The sequence below is a fragment of the Neofelis nebulosa genome, chromosome 12 (genome assembly GCF_028018385.1).
Source record: "Neofelis nebulosa isolate mNeoNeb1 chromosome 12, mNeoNeb1.pri, whole genome shotgun sequence".
NCBI lineage: Eukaryota > Metazoa > Chordata > Mammalia > Carnivora > Felidae > Neofelis > Neofelis nebulosa.
Genome location: NC_080793.1, coordinates 11,154,438 through 11,174,132, shown reverse-complemented (window position 1 = coordinate 11,174,132; position 19,695 = coordinate 11,154,438). Strand labels below are relative to the sequence as shown.

At 40.8% G+C, this 19,695-nt stretch overlaps 1 protein-coding gene across 4 annotated transcripts in view; it reads right to left on the bottom strand.

Annotated features, from left to right (window-relative positions):
• Nucleotides 1-19,695, bottom strand: part of NR6A1 (nuclear receptor subfamily 6 group A member 1) — a 234,421-nt gene that overhangs the window by 20,704 nt on the left and 194,022 nt on the right. For all 4 annotated transcript variants that reach the window (XM_058694158.1, XM_058694161.1, XM_058694159.1 and 1 more), the window contains 2 exons: nt 16,933-17,175; nt 6,135-6,190 (listed from right to left, as the gene is read on the bottom strand). In XM_058694158.1, the coding sequence (XP_058550141.1) occupies nt 6,135-6,190; nt 16,933-17,175 (299 nt within the window). The remainder of the gene's footprint in view (nt 1-6,134; nt 6,191-16,932; nt 17,176-19,695) is intronic.

Here is a 19,695-nt window from a genome sequence, read left to right as displayed (position 1 = left end):
CCTACTGAATAAATAAGAAGAAACTCTAGCTCAGACAAGTGAACTGACTTGCCCAAGATCACACTGTGTGCCCACGTCTGGGGAGGAGTTTGAGGAAGAGGCCAAAGTATCCAAGTATTCAGTCCCTGGCTCTAGCTATCATACCACACAGGGAGTGAGTAAACACATCTTCTATACAGTGTTTAACCCAGAGTTGAAGCTTAACTGGCTAAACTTAGCACAGGATGAGAGTGAGTAGTAAGGAGGAAAGGCCAGATACATTTTTATTTTTTGTTTCTATAGAAAGCCTGGGAGGACATTTTCTCTGAAATCTGAGTCAAACCTGCATAACTCTTTGTTCCAGCAGCCTGTGAGGAAACCTTGAGCTGCTGTGATCATAAATACAGGAGGCATTTAGAACTGGAAGCCAGCCAGCATACAGGACTTGGAGGGGAAACAAGAAACATTTAACTGGTACACAAGTTGAGTGACTGGTCTTAAATAACTTAGATTGTGTACTGATTGGAGGTACGGTAGTCTTTATTCAAGCACATGTAGCAAAACAAATCTTTTTACTTAGGGATCTTTAGAACACTGAAATCACACATTGTGTAAGACACGTGAAGGGGCGCCTGGATGGCTTACTCAGTTAAGCGTCCGACTTCAGCTCAGGTCATGATCTCATCATGGTCTGTGGGTTCAAGCCCCACACCAGGCTCTGTGCTGACAGCTCAGAGCCTAGCGCCTGCTTCGGATTCTCTGTCTCTCTCTCTATCTGCCCCTCCTCTACTTGTGCTCTGTCTCTGTCTCTCTCTCTCAAAAATAAACATTAAAAAAAAAAAAAAAAAAAAAGACACGTGAAGACAAAAGGTGCCATCAAACTGTAAGACATTTAGTGACACCCTGACTGAAGCAGGCTCAGTGATGGCAGTGAGAGGAAGACCAGAGCTTAGAGGGCATGGAAGGAAGTACTTGAGCGAGGTGAAAACAACCAGTCAGTAAGACTGGTTCCAGCTGGGAGACAAAGGTGTACTGTATCTGTCTCTTCCTATGGGTCCCATGGTACACTAGGCCATCAGTGATGCATTAAGGGGATGGAACACACCAGCAGTGCTTACGTCTAGGTTCAGACCTCATCTGTCATTTTCTACCTGGGTGCTCACTGTTGGGCAAGTCACTCAAGTTTTCTGAGCCTTAGTTCCCTCACTTGTAAAATGAAGATAACACCACCTCCTTCACAGTTCAGGATTCCCTCACAGGGTGCAAAACTGAGCCAGACAGACTTGGGAGGTTGATCTAAGATAAAGTTATGAGGTGCAAGTGCACAACAGTTGCTCAATTCTATCCCTTGTGATTAAGCACTTGGAGATCACAGCTTTCTCTTCCTAACAGATCATCTAAAAAAGTAAAAGACAAAAGAGGAAATTATATGCCTAGTAGCAAAATGTCAAATGTAACGAGAGATGAAATAGGAATGTTTCTCTGAGCATCAGCTACCTCAATTCTAGAGAGAACACAGGGTCTAGAGACATAAGCGACTGAAAAAGCCCTGGCATGGTGGGAGAAGAGTACTCAAAAGTCATTGGGTAATACTGAGGAAGGTTCTTCATTGAGGAAATGCTTAAGAATTCTTCCCGGGGCGCCTGGGTGGCTCAGTGGGTTAAGCGTCCAACTCTTGATTCCTGCTCAGGTCATGATCTCACGGTTTAGAAGATCAAGCCCCATGTCTGGCTCTGTGCTGACAGCACGGAGCCTGTTTCGGATTCTCTCTCTCTCTTTCTGCCCCACCTCTGCTCGTGCTCTCACTCTCTCTCAACATAAATAAACATTAAAAAAAAAAAAAAAAATAATTATTCCCAGTGGATAAACTTTCTGCTGCATCTAAATACAAAAAGAATGACTACAAATAAAGGCCACACATGACTCAATAATGAAAAACTAAGAGTTTTTTTCCTAAGATCAGGATTACAGCAAAAATGCCCACTTTCGCCATTTCTCCTTACACGGTATTAGAAGTCCTAGCCGTTGCAATTAGGCATGTAAAAGAAATTTTTAAAAAATCTAAATCAGAAAGAAGTAAATTACCTCTGTTTATAGATGACATGATCTTGTTGTAAATACAAAACTCTAAAGATTCCACATAGAAAACTTAGAATTAATAAAAGAATTCAGCAGGAGCACCTGGATGGCTCAGTCAGTTAAGTATCTGACTTTGGCTCAGGTCATGATCTCACGGTTTATAAGTTCGAGCCCAGCACTGGGCTTTGTACTGACAGTGCAGAGCCTGCCTGGGATTCTCTCTCTCTCTCTCTCTCTCTCTCTCTCTGCCCCTTCCCCACTTGTTCTGTCTCTCTCTCAAAATAAACAAACTTAAAAAAAAAAAAAAAAAGAATTCAGCAAAGTTTCAGGATAAAAAAAAAAATCAATATACAAAAATCAGTTGCATTCTAACAATAAATCTGAAAAGGAAATTAAGAAAACAATCTCAGTTACAATAGTATCAAAAAGAACAAGATATTTAGGAATAAACATAATTAAAGGGATGAAAGACTTGTACACCACTGAAAGAAATTAAAGATATAAATAAATGGAAAGACAGCCTGTGTTCACAGATTAAAAAACAATATTGTTAAAATGTCCATAGGATCCAAGGTGATCTACAGATTCAGTATAATCCTTATCAAAATTCCAATGGCATTTTTTGCAGAAATAGAAAAAAAAAAGTCCCAAAATTCATATGGAAACACAAAGAACCACAAATTGCCGAAACAACCTGACAAAAACCAACAAAGCTAGAGGCCTTTACACTTCCTGTTTTCTTTTTTTTTTTCAACGTTTTTTATTTATTTTTGGGACAGAGAGAGACAGAGCATGAATGGGGGAGGGGCAGAGAGAGAGGGAGACACAGAATCGGAAACAGGCTCCAGGCTCCGAGCCATCAGCCCAGAGCCCGACGCGGGGCTCGAACTCACGGACCGCGAGATCGTGACCTGGCCGAAGTAGGACGCTTAACCGACTGCGCCACCCAGGCGCCCCTACACTTCCTGTTTTCAAAACATATTACAAAGCTACAGCAACCAAAACAGTATGGCATGGTACTGGCATAAGGACAGGACTATAGACCAATGGAACAGAACAGAGAGCCCCCAAATAAGCCCACATATGTAGAGTCAAAAGATCTTTGACAAAGCTGCCAAGGCTACACAACAATAGTCTCTTCAACAAGTGGTATAAGGAAACTAGATATTCATATGCAAAAGGATGAAAGTAGATTCTGATCTTTTATACTACATACAAAAATCAACTTAAAATGGATTAGAGACGGGGCGCCTGGGTGGCGCAGTTGGTTAAGCGTCCGACTTCAGCCAGGTCACGATCTCGCGGTCCGTGAGTTCGAGCCCCGCGTCGGGCTCTGGGCCGATGGCTCAGAGCCCGGAGCCTGTTTCCGATTCTGTGTCTCTCTCTCTCTCTGCCCCTCCCCCGTTCAGCTCTGTCTCTCTCTGTCCCAAGAATAAAAAAAATAAAAAACGTTGAAAAAAAAATTTAAAAAAAATAAAATGGATTAGAGACTTAAATGTAAGACCTGAAACTGTAAAACTCTTAAAAGAAAACAGAGAAAAGTCTTCTTGTCATGTTGAGCTCTGCACTGAGCATGGAGCCTACTTAGGATATTCTCTCTTTCTCCCTTTCTCTCTTTCTCTTTCTCTCTCTCTCTCTGTCTCTCTGTCTCTCTCTCCCTCTCCCTCTCCCTCTGCCCCTCCCCTGCTTATGTTCACATGCACTCTCTCTCTCTCTCCAAAAAAAAGTGGGGGGGCAGCAAAAGATTTGAATAGACAAAAACAGACCCAAAAAATCTTCTCCAAAGACATATAAACAGCATAGCCAACAAATACATGAAAAGATGAAAAGATGCTCAATGTCACCAACCAGACAAATGCAAATTAAAACCTCACACCTGTCCAGAATGACATTAACAGAAAAAAAACAGAAAATAAGAAGTACTAGAGAAGATGCAGAAAATTGGAACCTTTGTGCACTGCTGGGTGGGAATGGAAAATGGTTGTGGCCACTATGGAAGACAGTATGAAGGTTTTTCAAAAAAGTAAAAATAAAACCACCATATGAGCCAGTAATCCCACTTCTGGGTATTTATCCAAAAGAACTGAAATCAGGATCTCAAAGAGAGATTTGCACTTCCATGTTCCCTGCATTATTCACAAAGGCCAAGAGATGGAAACAACTTAAATATCCACCGACAGATGAACGAATTAACAAAATATGGTATATATCTACAATGGAATATTATTCAGCCTTAGAAATCCTGTCATATGCTACAATATGCTAAGTGAAATAAGGAAATCACAGAAAAACAAATACTGCATGATTCCATGAGGTCTCAAAAGTAGCCACACTCCTAGAAAGGCAAAAGTAGAATGGTGGTTGCCAGGGAATGGGGAGAGGGGGAAATAAGGAGTTGCTGCTCAGTGAGTATAAAGTTTCAGTCATAAGATGAAAAGGCTCTATATATAGATGAAAATGTGCATATAGTAAATACTGTACTGCATACTTAATTTGTTAATTTCATGTTATGTTTTTTTAACACACACACACAGAATACCTATGTATAGGCCAAAATAAATCAAATTGACTTTCAAGAAACAGATATGATTTGAATAACATGAATATAAATATTGGATTAATAAAAAGACAGAATGAATACAGCATACACCCACACCCCAATTGAGCGCATACACGAACTCATAATGAGTTCATGTGATAGGAAATGTGCCATATATCATCAGCGTATGTCTCAAAATGACTGAATTCCTGTCTTTCTCTCATATTCCCTCATATTCAATTAGATAAATCCTACCAATTTTACCTATTAAATATCTCTTGAGTCTATTCTCTTCCCTTCAATCTATACTATCATTGCCCTACTTAAAACCACTATCTATATCTCTTGGCTAGACTTCTGTAAAACCCTCTGAATTGCTTTTTCTCTGCCCCCAGTTTCACTGGCACTTACTCAGCTCCTCACAAACCATTTCTACTATTAGAATGATCTTTCTAAAATGCAAATCTGATTCTCTCTCTCTCTCTCTCTCTCTCTCTCTCTCTCTCTCCTTAAAAGCTTTTGGTGGTTGCCTCTTGGTCCACACCAATAATCCTTGAGGCATGGTCCTGCCCACTGGTGTCCTGAGGGATTTACATATTGGGTCATACACAGATCCAATTTTCTTCCTTCATAAAGTTGTTCTTCTGCTGGCAAGTAAGAAAAAGTGGTGTAGGCTGGTCCTACAAAGGCTTTACCTAAGGAACTATAATCAAAGAGCGTTCAAGGCTACTCTCTAGAGAACAGATTCCAAACTCAAGGAATTTGCCTTATCTTCTGCCACTCCATTACATGTGCCCAGTGCTCCTGCCTGACTGAATAAACTCCCTGTGATTCCTTAAAGATTCATCTTGTGGTCTTTTTACATGCTGTTCTGTCTAGCAGTATTACAAGATATTTGGCTCCTCACTCCTTCCCAACATAACTAATTCCTCCTTTTCCTTCAAGACTCAGTTGAAACTTTCCCTTCTCTAGGAAGCCTTCCCTAAATGTCTTTAGTCCCCAACAATGGCTCCAATCCAAACAGAAAAGAAGTCCCTCTTTTCTGTACTCCCTAGGTATCCCCTGTTACTACTCACTGTACTCTGAATGTCTGTTTACACGTCTGTCTCTTCCGCTAGACTGAGTTCACAGTACAGAGGACCTGTACAAAGTAAGTACTTAATAATATTTGTGAGATTAAATGGGTATTATCATTCCTACTCTACAAACAAGGCAAAGTAATCTTACTGATTTCTGCCAGGCTGTTTTAATGACATAAAAAAATTCTCTGGATGGTTTAAAACCAGAATTGAGTTGACTTCCTGTGAAATCCTTGGGAAGGGTTGAGGGAATCACAAAAAGAGCTTTAAATAATTATCTTAACATATTTAAGATTTTCAAAGTACTTTCATACCAGGCTCTAAAAGCAGTTTTACAGGAATGAAAACAAGATGGCTCCCCTAGCAGGAAATGAGAGGATCAAGGATAAGTAGCTAGGGGAACATGTGGAGCCCTGGGTTTCCAGGGTGGATAACAAAGAGTGAGGCCTAGAACTCACCTGGACCGGCCCAATGCTCTTATTCCGGCCTCCGGGCATGCCGTCTTCTCTGATTGCTGGAAGGAAACATAAGCCAAGACAGTCAAAGCATACCCACACAAGTCTAGGCACTTTAAAAAGAGAACTTATGTGGCCCAAAGCACAAAGTAATAATTGGTGAAATCAAGATTAAAAAACAGGTCTTTCTAGACCGAAAGTATATATACTCTTTTCATTATTCTAGGCTACCTCATAGGCAACAGATACTTTTGGACCCCCAAGGCAATGGACACACACTGTACACAATGCATACGTTTAATATTTCAACAAAGATGACAGCGTTATTAATAGTCCCCCAGTTACAAATATCCCACCAGGATGATGCATCTGAAGGCTTCAGTAAATTTGAAGAGAGGGATAGAAACAATATTTCTATTTAAAAAATTATTTATTTATTTTGAAAGAGAGAGAGAGAGAGAGAGAAGCAGAGAAAGGGGGAGAGAGAATCTCAAGTAGGCTCTGCTCTGTCAGTGCAGAGCCCAATGCAGGGCTCGATGATCCCACAAACCATGAGATCCTGATCTGAGCTGAAATCAAAGAGTGAGATGCTTAAACCAACTAAGCCACTCAGGCACCCTGAGAACATTTCCATTTTTAGATATTTTGTTTTATTTCCAGGCTAAGTTGCAGTCTAATGTGTAGGATGAGAAAAGGTTCTTTGTTTTTTGTTTTTTTTAATTAATCAAAATTTTGATCTGATTGGTTTCTCCCTATAAAAGCAGTCAGTAGAGTTCCCATTGCAATTGTTTCTTATTCGGGTGATTCCACAAAAGGAAGAAGTTATTTAGCAATAAAAAGCACCCTTTAAATAGTACCAGTGTTATTAGGCATAATAGCTACTAATACTATTGCCATTACTGTTTACGGAGCACTTAATATGGGGGCACAGAAGAGAAACTTCTGATCTACAATTACAGAAAGACTATGGTATCTGGCAAAACTTTCTGGCAAAGATGACTTCTGAACTGCGTCTTAAAGGATGAATAGGATTTACGCAAGCAGTAAAAGGGTGAGTGAACAGTACACAGAAAAGCTTCAAGTTGAAAGTAAACATGGAGTATTCTTTCTGGTAATTTCCAAGTGGTTCATCCTGGCTAAAGCTTGTGTGTGCATGTGCATGTGAGTAGAGTAGTAAGAGGTGAAGTTGGAGGTTGGAGAGGCCAAGTGGGGCCCAATCACCGATAGCCTTTAACGGCAGGGTAGGAAAATGGACTTTAGCAGAGGAAGCCGAGGATGAGATGGAATGCAGAGGATGGATGTGGTCAGGTCGGCATTTTCAAAAAATCTTTACGATGGCCACTGTGAAGGTTGGCTTGGAGGAGGCAATGTTAACAACAGAAGATAAGCTAACAGCATCATGTGTGAGTAAGCTTTGCTGTGTGTGTGTGTGTGTGTGTGTGTGTGTGTGTGTGTATAAAATAATATACCTGCTTTCAAAAAAAATAATATTAAGAATCTAGAAAGTCCTTGGGGCAGGATTGAGGGTTCCAAGCCTAACACTCAGTTCATTTTCCTTAAAGCAGATATCATTCTCGGTATCCTTAAAAAATTACACAGTTCAGAATTACACAAAGTTGGGTCTAAATCCTGTTTTTGCCTGGTCTATGTAATTACACACAAGTTTCTTCACCTCTCTGAACCTCAGTCTACTAAAGAATAGAGGGGCTACTGGAACCTATCATACTGGGTATTGTGGGGATTACATATAAAATAACATAGCTAAAACATCAAGCATAAGGCCTGGCACATAAAGTAGGTACTTAGTAACTAATCCTTCCCTCTATCCAGCCTCTTTTCTACAAACACAGTAGCTAAAACACCAAGGTTCCATTCTCAGCTTTGCTGGAGCCTTAACATCTTCATCAGGAAAATGGAGGCAACGTAGTCTGCTTTACAAGGCTGCTGTGAATTTGGAGTGGGAAACATACACAGCCTGTATTAGAGCCAAATGCATCCTAGTTTTTGTCTGGGAGCAATCTTTCAACCTAATTTCAAGTTCTAAAATTCCTTAAAATTCCTTTTCTGCTGTTCCAGGGTCAGTGACAGTGTTCACACACTTCTATTTCCAATACTGAGTTCTCCATGTCTTTGCTTCAGCTCACAGAATAAAGATCATTGGCCGATCCAGTACCAAACACATTTTAGTTGTCTTGTAAGTGAGGAAGGAACTCAATATGTTTTTCTTTTCGTTTAGAGGGCCACAAATCTTAAAGATTTACATCTCACCAATATTTTGTTCTGATACTTAAAAGCTTATGTTGTCCCTCAACCCCACCTGGACTAAGGAAACTCACACATGATGGACATCTACTATGTTTTAGGTACTATCCTGGGTAAAACAACCCATGAGGAAAGTACTAGTATTGCTCCCACTGAACAGATGAATCTAAGGTTCAGAAAAATGAAGTATTTTGCTTATGGCAACAGAAACTAGACAGCAGAAGAATTAAGGATGGCACCCAAACTATTAGACTAAGCCCAAATTTCTTTCCACAACTAGTTTTTCCCATTGTACCTGCATACCATTGGGAGAAACAAAATTTTAGGTGGTGCAGAGATAAACTCTCAATTACACATGTATCTTAATAGGCACTAAAAAAATACCGATTTTCCATTCACTGAGATGATAAAAATTCCCTTGGAAAATTAACTTTGATTTAAAAAATTTTTTTGATTTGGGGCACTGGGGTGGCTCAGTCAGTTAAGTGTCCAACTCTTGATCTCAGCTCAGGTCATGATCTCATGATTTGTGAGATCGAGCCCCGCATCAGGCTCTGCACTGACATCACAGAGACTGCTTGGGATCCTATCTCTCCCTCTTTCTCTCTGCCCCTCCCCTGTTCATGCTGACTCGCTCTCTTGCTCTCTCTCAAAATAATATATAAAAAATACAAATAAAAAAATTTGATTTAAAGAAGAATATAAACATTAATACTGGTTTGATCAAAGATGGTAAAATTCGTCAAGATGGCATGAAACTACCTGAAGTGTGTGAAATAATAGAATGCGTCACAGTGCCTCTTTTAAAACAAGAACTTGGATCATATTTTAAAGCTTCTAATGTACCCACATATATGGTATCACATATGATTCTCACAACCTTGGAAGGTGCCCTAATTATTACTATCTTAGTAATTTGAAAAAAAAAATTTTTTTAATGTTTATTTTTGAGACAGAGAGAGAGAGTGGGAGAGGGGCAGAGAGAGAGGGAGACACAGAATCCGAAGCAGGCTCCAGGCTCTGAGCTGTCAGCACAGAGCCTGATGCGGGGCTCGAACCCATGAACTGAGAGATCGTGACCTCAGCCGAAGTCGGACGCTTAACCAACTGAGCCACCCAGGCGCCCCAATCCTATGTAGTTTAGAGATGAAAACACCTGAAGCTCACAGAGGAAAAGGGACTTGTTCAAGGCTACTCAGGGAAGAACTGACAGAGCTGAGATTTCAGTTTAGGTCTTCTGATTCTAAAGCTGTGCTTGCTCCTTGATGTTACACTGAGCTAAGAGCAAGTTTCTCAACAGGGCTGAGAATCTTTCTTGTGGTGAACTGATACTGATTTAAAAAAGTAAAAACAAAGGGCTTCCAGATATAACAGGAATGGATTTTGCTCCACTTCTTGTCCCAAGCCCAAGAATGGCAGCAGCTATGGTTCTCCTATCTCTGCTCAAAAGAAGCACAAAGCCTTTTTCTGTTCTGGAACTCACATACCTACCATTCTTCACTTAGGCCTGGGCAGCCAACCCAAACCCAGAAGCAGAAAGGCGAGTAAGACACAAAGTTAACTACATCAAAACCCACTGGTGGCTCCCTTTGGTCTATGAGCTAAATCCCAGCTTGCCAGCTTGCATTTAAGACACTCCTATGATCTGGTTCCTCTGGGGTTCCCCATCTTCATCTCTTGTCACAAAATTTACACTGTAACTACAGAGAACTATTTGTTAGTCCTTGAACATACCATGCTGCTTTACACAGCTTTTCCTCTTTACATATTGTTGCCTCTACTCAGAAAATAACTTTCTGGTGGGAAAATCTAGCAGCATCACCTTACCCAAGTGACACCACCTCAACCAAGTGATTCAAGTTAACATGACCAATAATGGGACAAAGTACACCATGCCCCCTTGACATGATGCATGAAAAGGACACATCATCGCTTTTGTGGCATTCTTGCCAAAAATGCATGACCTAACGTAATCGTGAGGAAACTGAAAAACCCAAGTTGAGGAATATTCTACTTGTTTTCTTCAAAATTGGCAATGTTATTCAAGACAAAATAAGACTGAGGAACCCTTTCAGATTAAAGGAGACTGAAGAGGGTGCGTGGGTGGCTCAGTCAGTTAAGCATCTGACTTCGGCTCAGGTCATGATCTTGCAGTCCGTGAGTTCAAGCCCTGTATTGGGCTCGGTGTCGACAGCTCAGAGCCTGGAGCCTGCTTCGGATTCTGTGTTTCCCTCTCTCTCTGCCCCTCCCCCCACCACTCTCTCAAAAATAAATAAACATTAAAAAAATAAATAAGTAAAGGAGACTGAAGAGACATAAAAGCTAAACATAATACACGATCCTGGATTGGCTCCTATATTATAAAAAACACCTTGCTATAAAGGACACTGAAATAAGTGGTGAAATTTGAATAAGATTTGCTAATCAGATAATAGTATTATGCCATATTAAAATTTTTTATTATTCTTTTAAAATTATTATTTTTAGAGAGAGAGCGTGAGTGAGTTCAGAGGCAGAGAAAGAATCTTAAGCAGGCTCCATGCTCAGCAAGGAGCCCTACATGGGGCTTAATCCCACAACCCTGGGATCATGACCTGAGCCAAAATTAAGAGTTGGATGCTCAACCGACTGAGCCACCCAGACGTCCTTCCTGGTTTTGATAACAGTACTGTGGTCATGTTAGAAACAAAGAATGATGTCTGTAACTTCCTCCCAAAGAGTTAAGAAAATACATACAAACACACACACTTTATGTCTCTCCCTCTCCTCTCTCCCAGCCTCCTTCCTTCCTTTCTTTCTCTTTCTCTCTTCCCCTTCCCTTCCCTCTCTCTTTCTCCTTCTTGAAGAGAAGGAAGAGGGGAGTGGTTTTTAAAAAGCTCTTAAGGGGCTCCTGGCTGGCTCAGTCAGTGGAGCATGCAACTCTTGATCTTGGGGTTGCAAGTTCAAATCCCATGTTATGTGTGATTACTTAAAAATAAAATCATAAATAAATAAAATCATAAACAAATAATAGCTGTTTAATTTTATAAGGAGCTTGAACTTCTATGCCTTCAAGATTCTGCTCAATTATTCTTTCCTTGAGATTTCTCAGCACTCCATTTTTATCCTGATAAAGCAGTATGGCAATGCCACAGGATTATTCTCACAATGTCATTCTACCCACATCACCTTCTCCAAGTTTTCCTTAACCTTCTTACTTTTTAACCAGTTAACTATGAGACAACAAAGTTAAGGAATTCTAAATTTTCTCACATAATTTTTTTTTCACGATTCTTAACTGACATAAATTTTCTCATAAGGCTCAGTGTAACTTCCTCTTTCCTCCGATGAGACTAACAATATTTCCCCCATCCTGTTTTGTGCCCTGGTCCCCCTACCAGAGTAAATCCACCAAACCAGAAAGCATCTTACCTAACTGGGAAATCTGCTGAAGGACACAAGGAAAGCGGGACTTGGCCATGGCCCTTAAGGGGCACACTGTCTGAATGGTGGGAACAGAGAAGTTAAGAGACAAAGATAGCACAAGATGATTGGGGCTACGGCAGAGGGCAAAAGGGGCTGTGGAAGTCAAGGAGGGTCATCTTTCCGGTGAGAGGTGGTATCAGAGAAAGCTGCTTAGAGGATGTTACAAACAAAAGCTTAGCCTCCAAAGAAAAGTATATATAACCAGGTGAGGAGATGGGGATAAACCATTCTAGGGACGATGAAACTACATGGGGAATGTGAATTGTGTGGGGAGCAGCAGAGGGAGAAGGGAAGGGAGGAAGTGGCTGATGCTAGAGTCAGAGGGGCTTTGAAAATCACTCTGAAAAGCCAGAATTTATCCTGAAGGCTGCAAGATGGGTGAGGAGGTAATGCTTGGGAGGTAATGGGCTGGGTAGTGAAGAGGGACAGATGGGGCCCAGCCTCCACTCACTATCCTTACTTTAAATTTCCCTCACTGCTTTGCTAATTAATTTCCTGACCAGTCAAATTCCATATATGAAGAGATATCTATGTTTAGAGACAGGGGACAAGAGAGGGCTGGCTCATACATGGCGGTTGAGTTTTTTTGAACACTTAAGTTTTCAAATTTTGAAGTAAGTTTAGACTTAACAAAAGAGTTGCAAAAAAACTAGTACATAGAAACCCTATATACTCTATACCCAGCTTCCCTGTCTGTTAACATCTTACAAACCACAGACTATTCATCAAAACTAAGAAATTAACTTTGGCATAGTATGACTGACCAAAATATAAACTTTATTCAGATTTCCCCAATCATGTTCCCTTCTGTTCCAGAATCCAATCTAGGATCCCATACTGCATACAGTTGTCATATCTCCGTAGTTTCCTCCAATCATTCTTAGTCTTGCCTTGTCTTTTGTGACAATGATACTTTTGGAGAGTATTCTGTATGTCAGGTATTTTGAAGAATGTCTTTCAATTTGGGTTGCCCTGTTTTCCCATAAGTAGATTGGGAATGATCCATCCCTGGGTGTATATATGTGTATCTGTGCCCCTACTGTAGAATATCAGGGGGGTATATGTGTAAATATACTGGTGATACTGACCTTGCTTGGCTAAAATGGTATCTGTCAGAATTCTCTACTGAAACTTATTACTTTCCCCTTTGTAATTACTAAATATTCTGGGGCTATGCAAATACTCTGTTTCTATTTAAAACTATGCTCTCTCTATTTTAGCATCCATAAATGGATCCTGCCTGCAGCAATTATTACTGTTGTGTTTAAGAAAAATTTTCTTTAATGTTTATTCATTTCTGAGAGAGAACATGAGTGGGGGAGGGGCAGAGAGAGAGGGAGACACAGAATCAGAAGCAGGCTCCAGGCTCTGAGCTGCCAGCACAGAGCCTGACACGGGGCTTGAACTCACAGACCGCGAGATCATGACCTGAGCCGAAGTCAGACGGTCAACCCACTGAGCCACCCAGGCGCCCCTACTGTTGTGTTTTAATGGTGATCTTCTATTTCCTTCATGCCTTCTACATTTATTAATTAGAATTCTTCTATAAGAAAGAATGGTCATTCCTGTATTCAGTTAGTTCTATCAGTAGGAACTCATGGATATTTTATTCTTTGAGTTATAAACTAATGTATAGTTATTTTGTTGCTCAAGCTGTTCTAACTTTGGCTATTGGAAGTGCTTTCAGGTTAGCTTCTTTGACCTTTCGATAACGCTTCCTCCTTGCCCCTTCCTTTTTAAAATATAGCACATTCTGGCGCGCCTGGGTGGCTCAGTTGGTTAAGGATCTGACTTAGGCTCAGGTCATGATCTCACGGTCTGTGAGTTCGAGCCCCACATTGGGCTCTATGCTGACAGCTCAGAGCCTGGAGCCTGCTTCAGATTCTGTGTCTCCCTCTCTCTCTGCCCCACCCCTGCTCACGCTCTCTCTCTCTCCTTCAGAAATAAAAACATTAAGATAGCTAGCTAGCTAGCTAGCTAGCACATTCTAACTTTCTGGCACCACAGATGCTCCAGGCTTGTCTTATATTTCCCCTGCCACAGCCCTAGAATAACCCATTCCTTCAAAGAGTCTGGTTCCTTTTATTGATATTTGGAGACCAAGATCTGGTTCTTCTAAAAATTTTTTCTGAACATGAGTTCATATTGATACTTCCAATCTTGCACCAAATTGGTGCTTCATTCTTGCCTTCCTCTTTCCTGATTTATAACTTCTTTCTCTGATGTGAGAAAATGGACTCTCATTATCAACGATATATTTACCTGCTTGTTCAACTCCAGTATACAAATAAAGTAGTGACAGACTTCCTAACCCATAACCTTGAAAGAAACAAATTTATAAACTAGAGAGCTTTGTTTGTATACAATTCTTTTTGTCTTCAGCCTTATGGTATATAGTCGAAACACTATTTTCCAAGGTCAGCTCCTTTCTTCCCCATTTCCCCATGTGATTTATCTGTAATACCAGTTAGACTCATTCATCACAGTGTACATTCTATCTTTCCCCCCATAAACTTGTTGCTTTTAAACAAATTTATATACAATAAAATTCACTTGTTTAGTGATGTATATTTCTACATTTTGACAAATGCATAAAATTATATGGCTAACACCACAGTTCCACGTAACAGTTCCATCAACCAAAAACATTCCAAAGGCAACTGCAATGTAAATGCTGCTTTCTTAGCACCAACCAGGAGGTGGCAGCGTTTCTCTCTGAGAAGCAGCTTCACAAGGCAACTAAACCATCCAGCAATGCATGCAAAGGGACAAAGGAAGGCAGTTCCCACCCCTCAGTACTCCTTGTGTCATCTTCTGGCTATGGTTATAGGAGTTATGAAGTTAAGCTTCTTCCCCTAAAACAGGAGAGTTTGGTTAGAAGGTCCAGAGTCTCATATTCCAACTAAATAAGCAGGATGAATCATCAGAGAGAACAGTCAAGAAGCCAACCATAAATATGCTTTGAGAAAATACAGTGAGGACAAAAAAGGGAGATGAGAAAACTGGAGACCAACACCAAATCAGATCAAAGTGGGGAGATGCTCACAGGCTCTCTCTTCAAGACGTTACTTGTTTGGCAGTGGTGGCTGGGAAACATTTCTGTAAGAGGAAACGGCCAGTGTGGAAGGGAGAGGACTGCTAGCTAAAGGAAAGAACCTGAGCACAGGCAGGATAATACAAAGCATGCTTGAGGCACAGGAAGTAAATTCTGGACAGAAAAGGAGATTAGACACATAGCAGACAAAGTTGGTAACCATTTAAATGCTGTATTACAGGTGTTTATCATGCAGTAAACACAGGGCATTCCAACATGCGAGTAGCTATGCCCATATGGTAGACGCTGTAAAGCAGCACGTTGTCTATACGGTTAGGTACGAGCCCTGCCTGATTAATAATGAATTACAACTTAGTAATTATTATCCACATAATCACCACTAACTTATCTACTGGTAAGGTATTTTACCTCTCCCAGCTGCATCTATAAACCGAGGGTAATATTTAATAATAGGTTTGTGCATATTCAATGAGACAATGCATAGAAAGTGCTGAAGAGTTTCTGATATACATAGTATCTGATAAATATTAGTATTATAAGTAAATTATAAATGACCTAAATTTATCTAAATGCCCTTTTTTAGAACTTTCTTACCTTTCTTCATGATAGGCAAGCTTTTAAAGGATTCTTCTTATCCCACATATAATTTAAAAAAACAAAAATAAAAACCAGTGTTAAGTATATCTGGTTGTCTGCACTTATTAATGAGACAAAACCAATTTGAACAGTTCACTAAATCTAACTCCCGCCCCAACACACTATTATGAACCCCTAGTACCTCGCTGAGTATTTTATATACGTTGTCATATTTAATCCTCTAGAGAATTCCCAAAAGGTTAAGTACTCACTATCACATGATTTTAAAGGTAAGATAACTGACCATCAGACATAAAGCAAACTGCCCAAGGTCACAGAACTGATCTGTCACCAACCCCTGCCTCTATGCTTTCTACTGAACTGTACTATACTATATTGTCCACCCTCCATGAGAACGCTCCTAAAGTTTCTGACACTGGCCCTCTCCTCTTCTGTATCCGAGTTCTTTCCTTGGGTGGTTTTTACCCACCAACAAAATTTTACCACCTGATTGCAAACAGTTCCACAAACTTCTGCTTAAAGGCAGGACTTTTCACTTCAGTTCCTACATATCCACATTCCTTGGTGGACATCGTATGTGTCTTTCACAGGTACCTCAAACAATGCACTGCCAAGGTCAACGCCCCACGCTGCTTTTTAGCCTGACTTTTTTTTCCTGGTAAGGCTGTTACTATTAATCCAAATCTTCAAGTTCAACTTCTGGTGCTGCCCAATATCCAGTATGTTATCAACTCTTATCAGGTAAGCTTCTCCCACGTCTCCCCATCTGTAACATTACTTTTTCTGCCCCTCCTTCAGATTCTTCACACCTTTCTCCAGACTCTAAAAATTTTCTAGGCAGCCTTTCTGCTTTCCCCCACACCAATCCATTCTTTAAAGCCTGCCCCTTGGATTAATCCTCTTAGAAAATTGGTTTATTCATGTAATCTCAGGCCAATGGCTCTCAGAAAGCTTCCCCCAAAATCCCACATTCTTCACAAACCTGGATGCAGATTTCTGGGCATGCCTAACCTCTGAGTACACCATGATTCTAGCAAACAAAATGACACCACATGCAGGTGACATACTGCCTTCCTACTTTTTCATCCCAAATTCCTACTTCCTGTTATGCTCTGAAAGAAGAACTAGTGGAGTATATGAATCCCAGTTAGGACTTGATTGTTAATTGGGGTCTTGCCAAATGCAGCCTGTGAATTCATTCTCACAGAATCTGTAACATCTCACCAGTCTTTCTCCCCACCGAATCTGGGAAATCCCTGTAGGCAGGCGCTACACCAGATTCGTTTTTGGGTTATGAGTACATAGTACAACACCTGGCACACAGTGCAGGCTTGGGAAATAAATAACACCAAGGCTTAATAGCTAACACTAAGATACAGTGATGGCTGAAGGGTGGGTAGTAGAGCCACAAGCACCACTCACCCTTCCGATTCATCCCCATCTGGAGGCATTTGAGCAGGCGGCAGTACTGGCACCTGTTCCTCTGCTTCCGAGACATGACACAGTTCTTGTCACGACTGCACCGATACACCCGCTTGTTGCAAATGCTCCGCTTGAAAAACCCTTTGCATCCCTCACAGGAGATGATTCCATAGTGCAATCCTGTGGCACGGTCCCCACAAATGAGACAGGTTCGTTGTTCAGCCCGATCATCTGGAACAGAAACTGAACAGATGCAAGTTAGAACACATGGAAATAATGGCTTTAAGCCTGCAGTCCTAAAATAAGCAACACTGCTCTGGGCAGATCAAGAATATCACTCTTTCCAGGCTGACTGGCAAACAGGGGGCATCTTTAGAGCCTTTATCTTAGGAACAGATCCTTACATCTACCTGCAGATAACACAAATATAGCCCATCTAAAAAATAACTCATGCTCATGCTCCTCCTCCTGGGTTTCATCATGACTTAGACCAGTATCCAGGTCAGATACTTGGGAGATATCTTCGACTCCTCCCTCTCCCTAACGTTCCTCAGCCACAGCCCATTACTTCTACTCTGCAGAAAGGTAAGGATTACTGATACTGTATGTAAGTGCCCAGCATAGGGCATACATCCATTAAAGCAAAGTTGTAATTATTAACCAGTGAAGAAGTTTTAACCATGCCCAGCCAACCAACCAGTCATCCATCCATTCAACAGATATTAGGCTCTTCTAGTCTAGCCTAGCTAGCTAGCCTAGCTAGCTCTTCTAGTCTAGGCACTATTGTAAGGCATGGATACAGCAGTGAATAAAAGTCCCTGCTGAAGCTTACGTTCTAGCAGAATCTCTACTCTGTGTCCAGGCCCTGTGTTCCATACTGGGTATTCAGAAATAAATCATCATGTTCCTGATAGTCAAGGAACTTACTGCCTAGCAACAAACAAGTTAGTCGAAGAGGAAATTCAGGCTGGATATATAGCTCTCTAACTTCCTCTTCCCTCAAATTCACTTGCTCAGGACCAAGCAACTGCTAAAGAACAGCCATATGACAAAAAAAGGTGTTCTGGTGAACTGTGATATCAGATCTTGCTAGCACGTGCAAGAAACCTCCAAAAAAAGGTTTTGATCAGGGGCCAAGAGATTTGAACCTCACTGCTGAGTAACAGGTAAGATACAATGATTAAGAACACAGCCTTTAGAGTTGGAGATCCTTATTTTACTGAAGTTCTGACACTTACTAGCTGACTGAACTTGGGAAAATTAAGTTATTTCATCTATCTGAATCTAGTTTCTCTCATCTGTAAAATGGGGGTTATGATGGTACATACATATCATAGATAAAATACTCAGCACGATGCCTGGGCTGCAATGGACATTTAATAAATGACAGCTACTATTTTTATTATCATTATCCTAACAGGCCCACACTTAATGTGATGATAACATTCCCGAAAACAAAAGCATTTGAAAGCAATGTTAAAGAATGTTAAATGGCAGTATGTGTAGGAGAGATGTAAAGAAGAAAGGATACTAGCATTTAGGCAACTTTATTACATGCCAGCTTAGAGATGTCTTTATGATCCCTATTTGTAGTAGGCTGGATAATGGCCACCCAAATATATCAGGTCCTAATCCCTGAAACCTGTAAATCTTATCTTGTAAGGAAAAGCGGGCTTTGCAGATGTGATCAAATAAGGATCTTGGGTTGGGAGATTATTCTGGCTTATATAGGTGGGTCCTACTTGCAATCACACATGTCTTTATAAAGAGAAAGACAGAGGGAGATTTGATATAGACAGAGGGGGATTTGATATAGCAGAAGAGGACACACACACGCATGCACGCACACGTGCACAGAGGAGAAGGCAATGTGAAGACAGGTGGAAGGTGGACACAAGGAATGGCTGCCACTACAAGTTGGATGCGGCAAGAAATGAATTCTCCCCTAAAGCCTCTGGAGTAAGTGTGGCTCTGCCCACCTTCATTTCTACCCAGTGATACTGATGATTTTTGGACTTCTGATTCCCTAACTGTGAGAAAATAAGTTTCCGTTGTTTCAAGCCACCCAGTTTGTGGTAATTTTTAACAGCAGCACAGGAAACTAATACACAATATTTTTTTCCATACAGGGAAACATATATTAAGGCTCTTGCCAAAGAACACAGCAAATAGCAGGTATGCAGAGAGAACCATCAGATACATGACCACATGGCTAGGGATATAGAGAAAGACAGATATGGAAAGAAGAATCACCTAGGTTCTTGAGGACTCTGTATTTTGTAATTACAAAATTTTCTAAGCCTTTCTTTTTTCACATTTTTCTTTAACATTTATTTATTTTTGAGAGAGACAGAGACAGAGTGCAAGCTGGGGAGGGACAGAGATGGGGAAACAGAATCCGAAGCAGACTCCAGGCTCAGAGCTGTCAGCACAGAGCCTGATGTGGGACTTGAACTCATGAACCATGAGATCATGACCTGAGCCAAAGTTGGCCACTTAACCGACTGAGCCACCAAGGGGTCCCACAGAACTTTCCAAGCTTTTCTAAGGCTTGGATGAACTTCCTAACTGTGGGCAAACTGACATACCATGACAAACTCACATTCCCATGTCTTGGAATACACTACTTTGTTTTCTTTTTAATTGGTCAAGCTAACTTAAATGGGTTTTTGTTACATGCAGCTAAAAGAAACTTGGTTAAAATGGTTCTATAAAAATGGCCCTGGTGTAATAAGTATTCTTTTTCTTTTCCTTTTTTTTTTT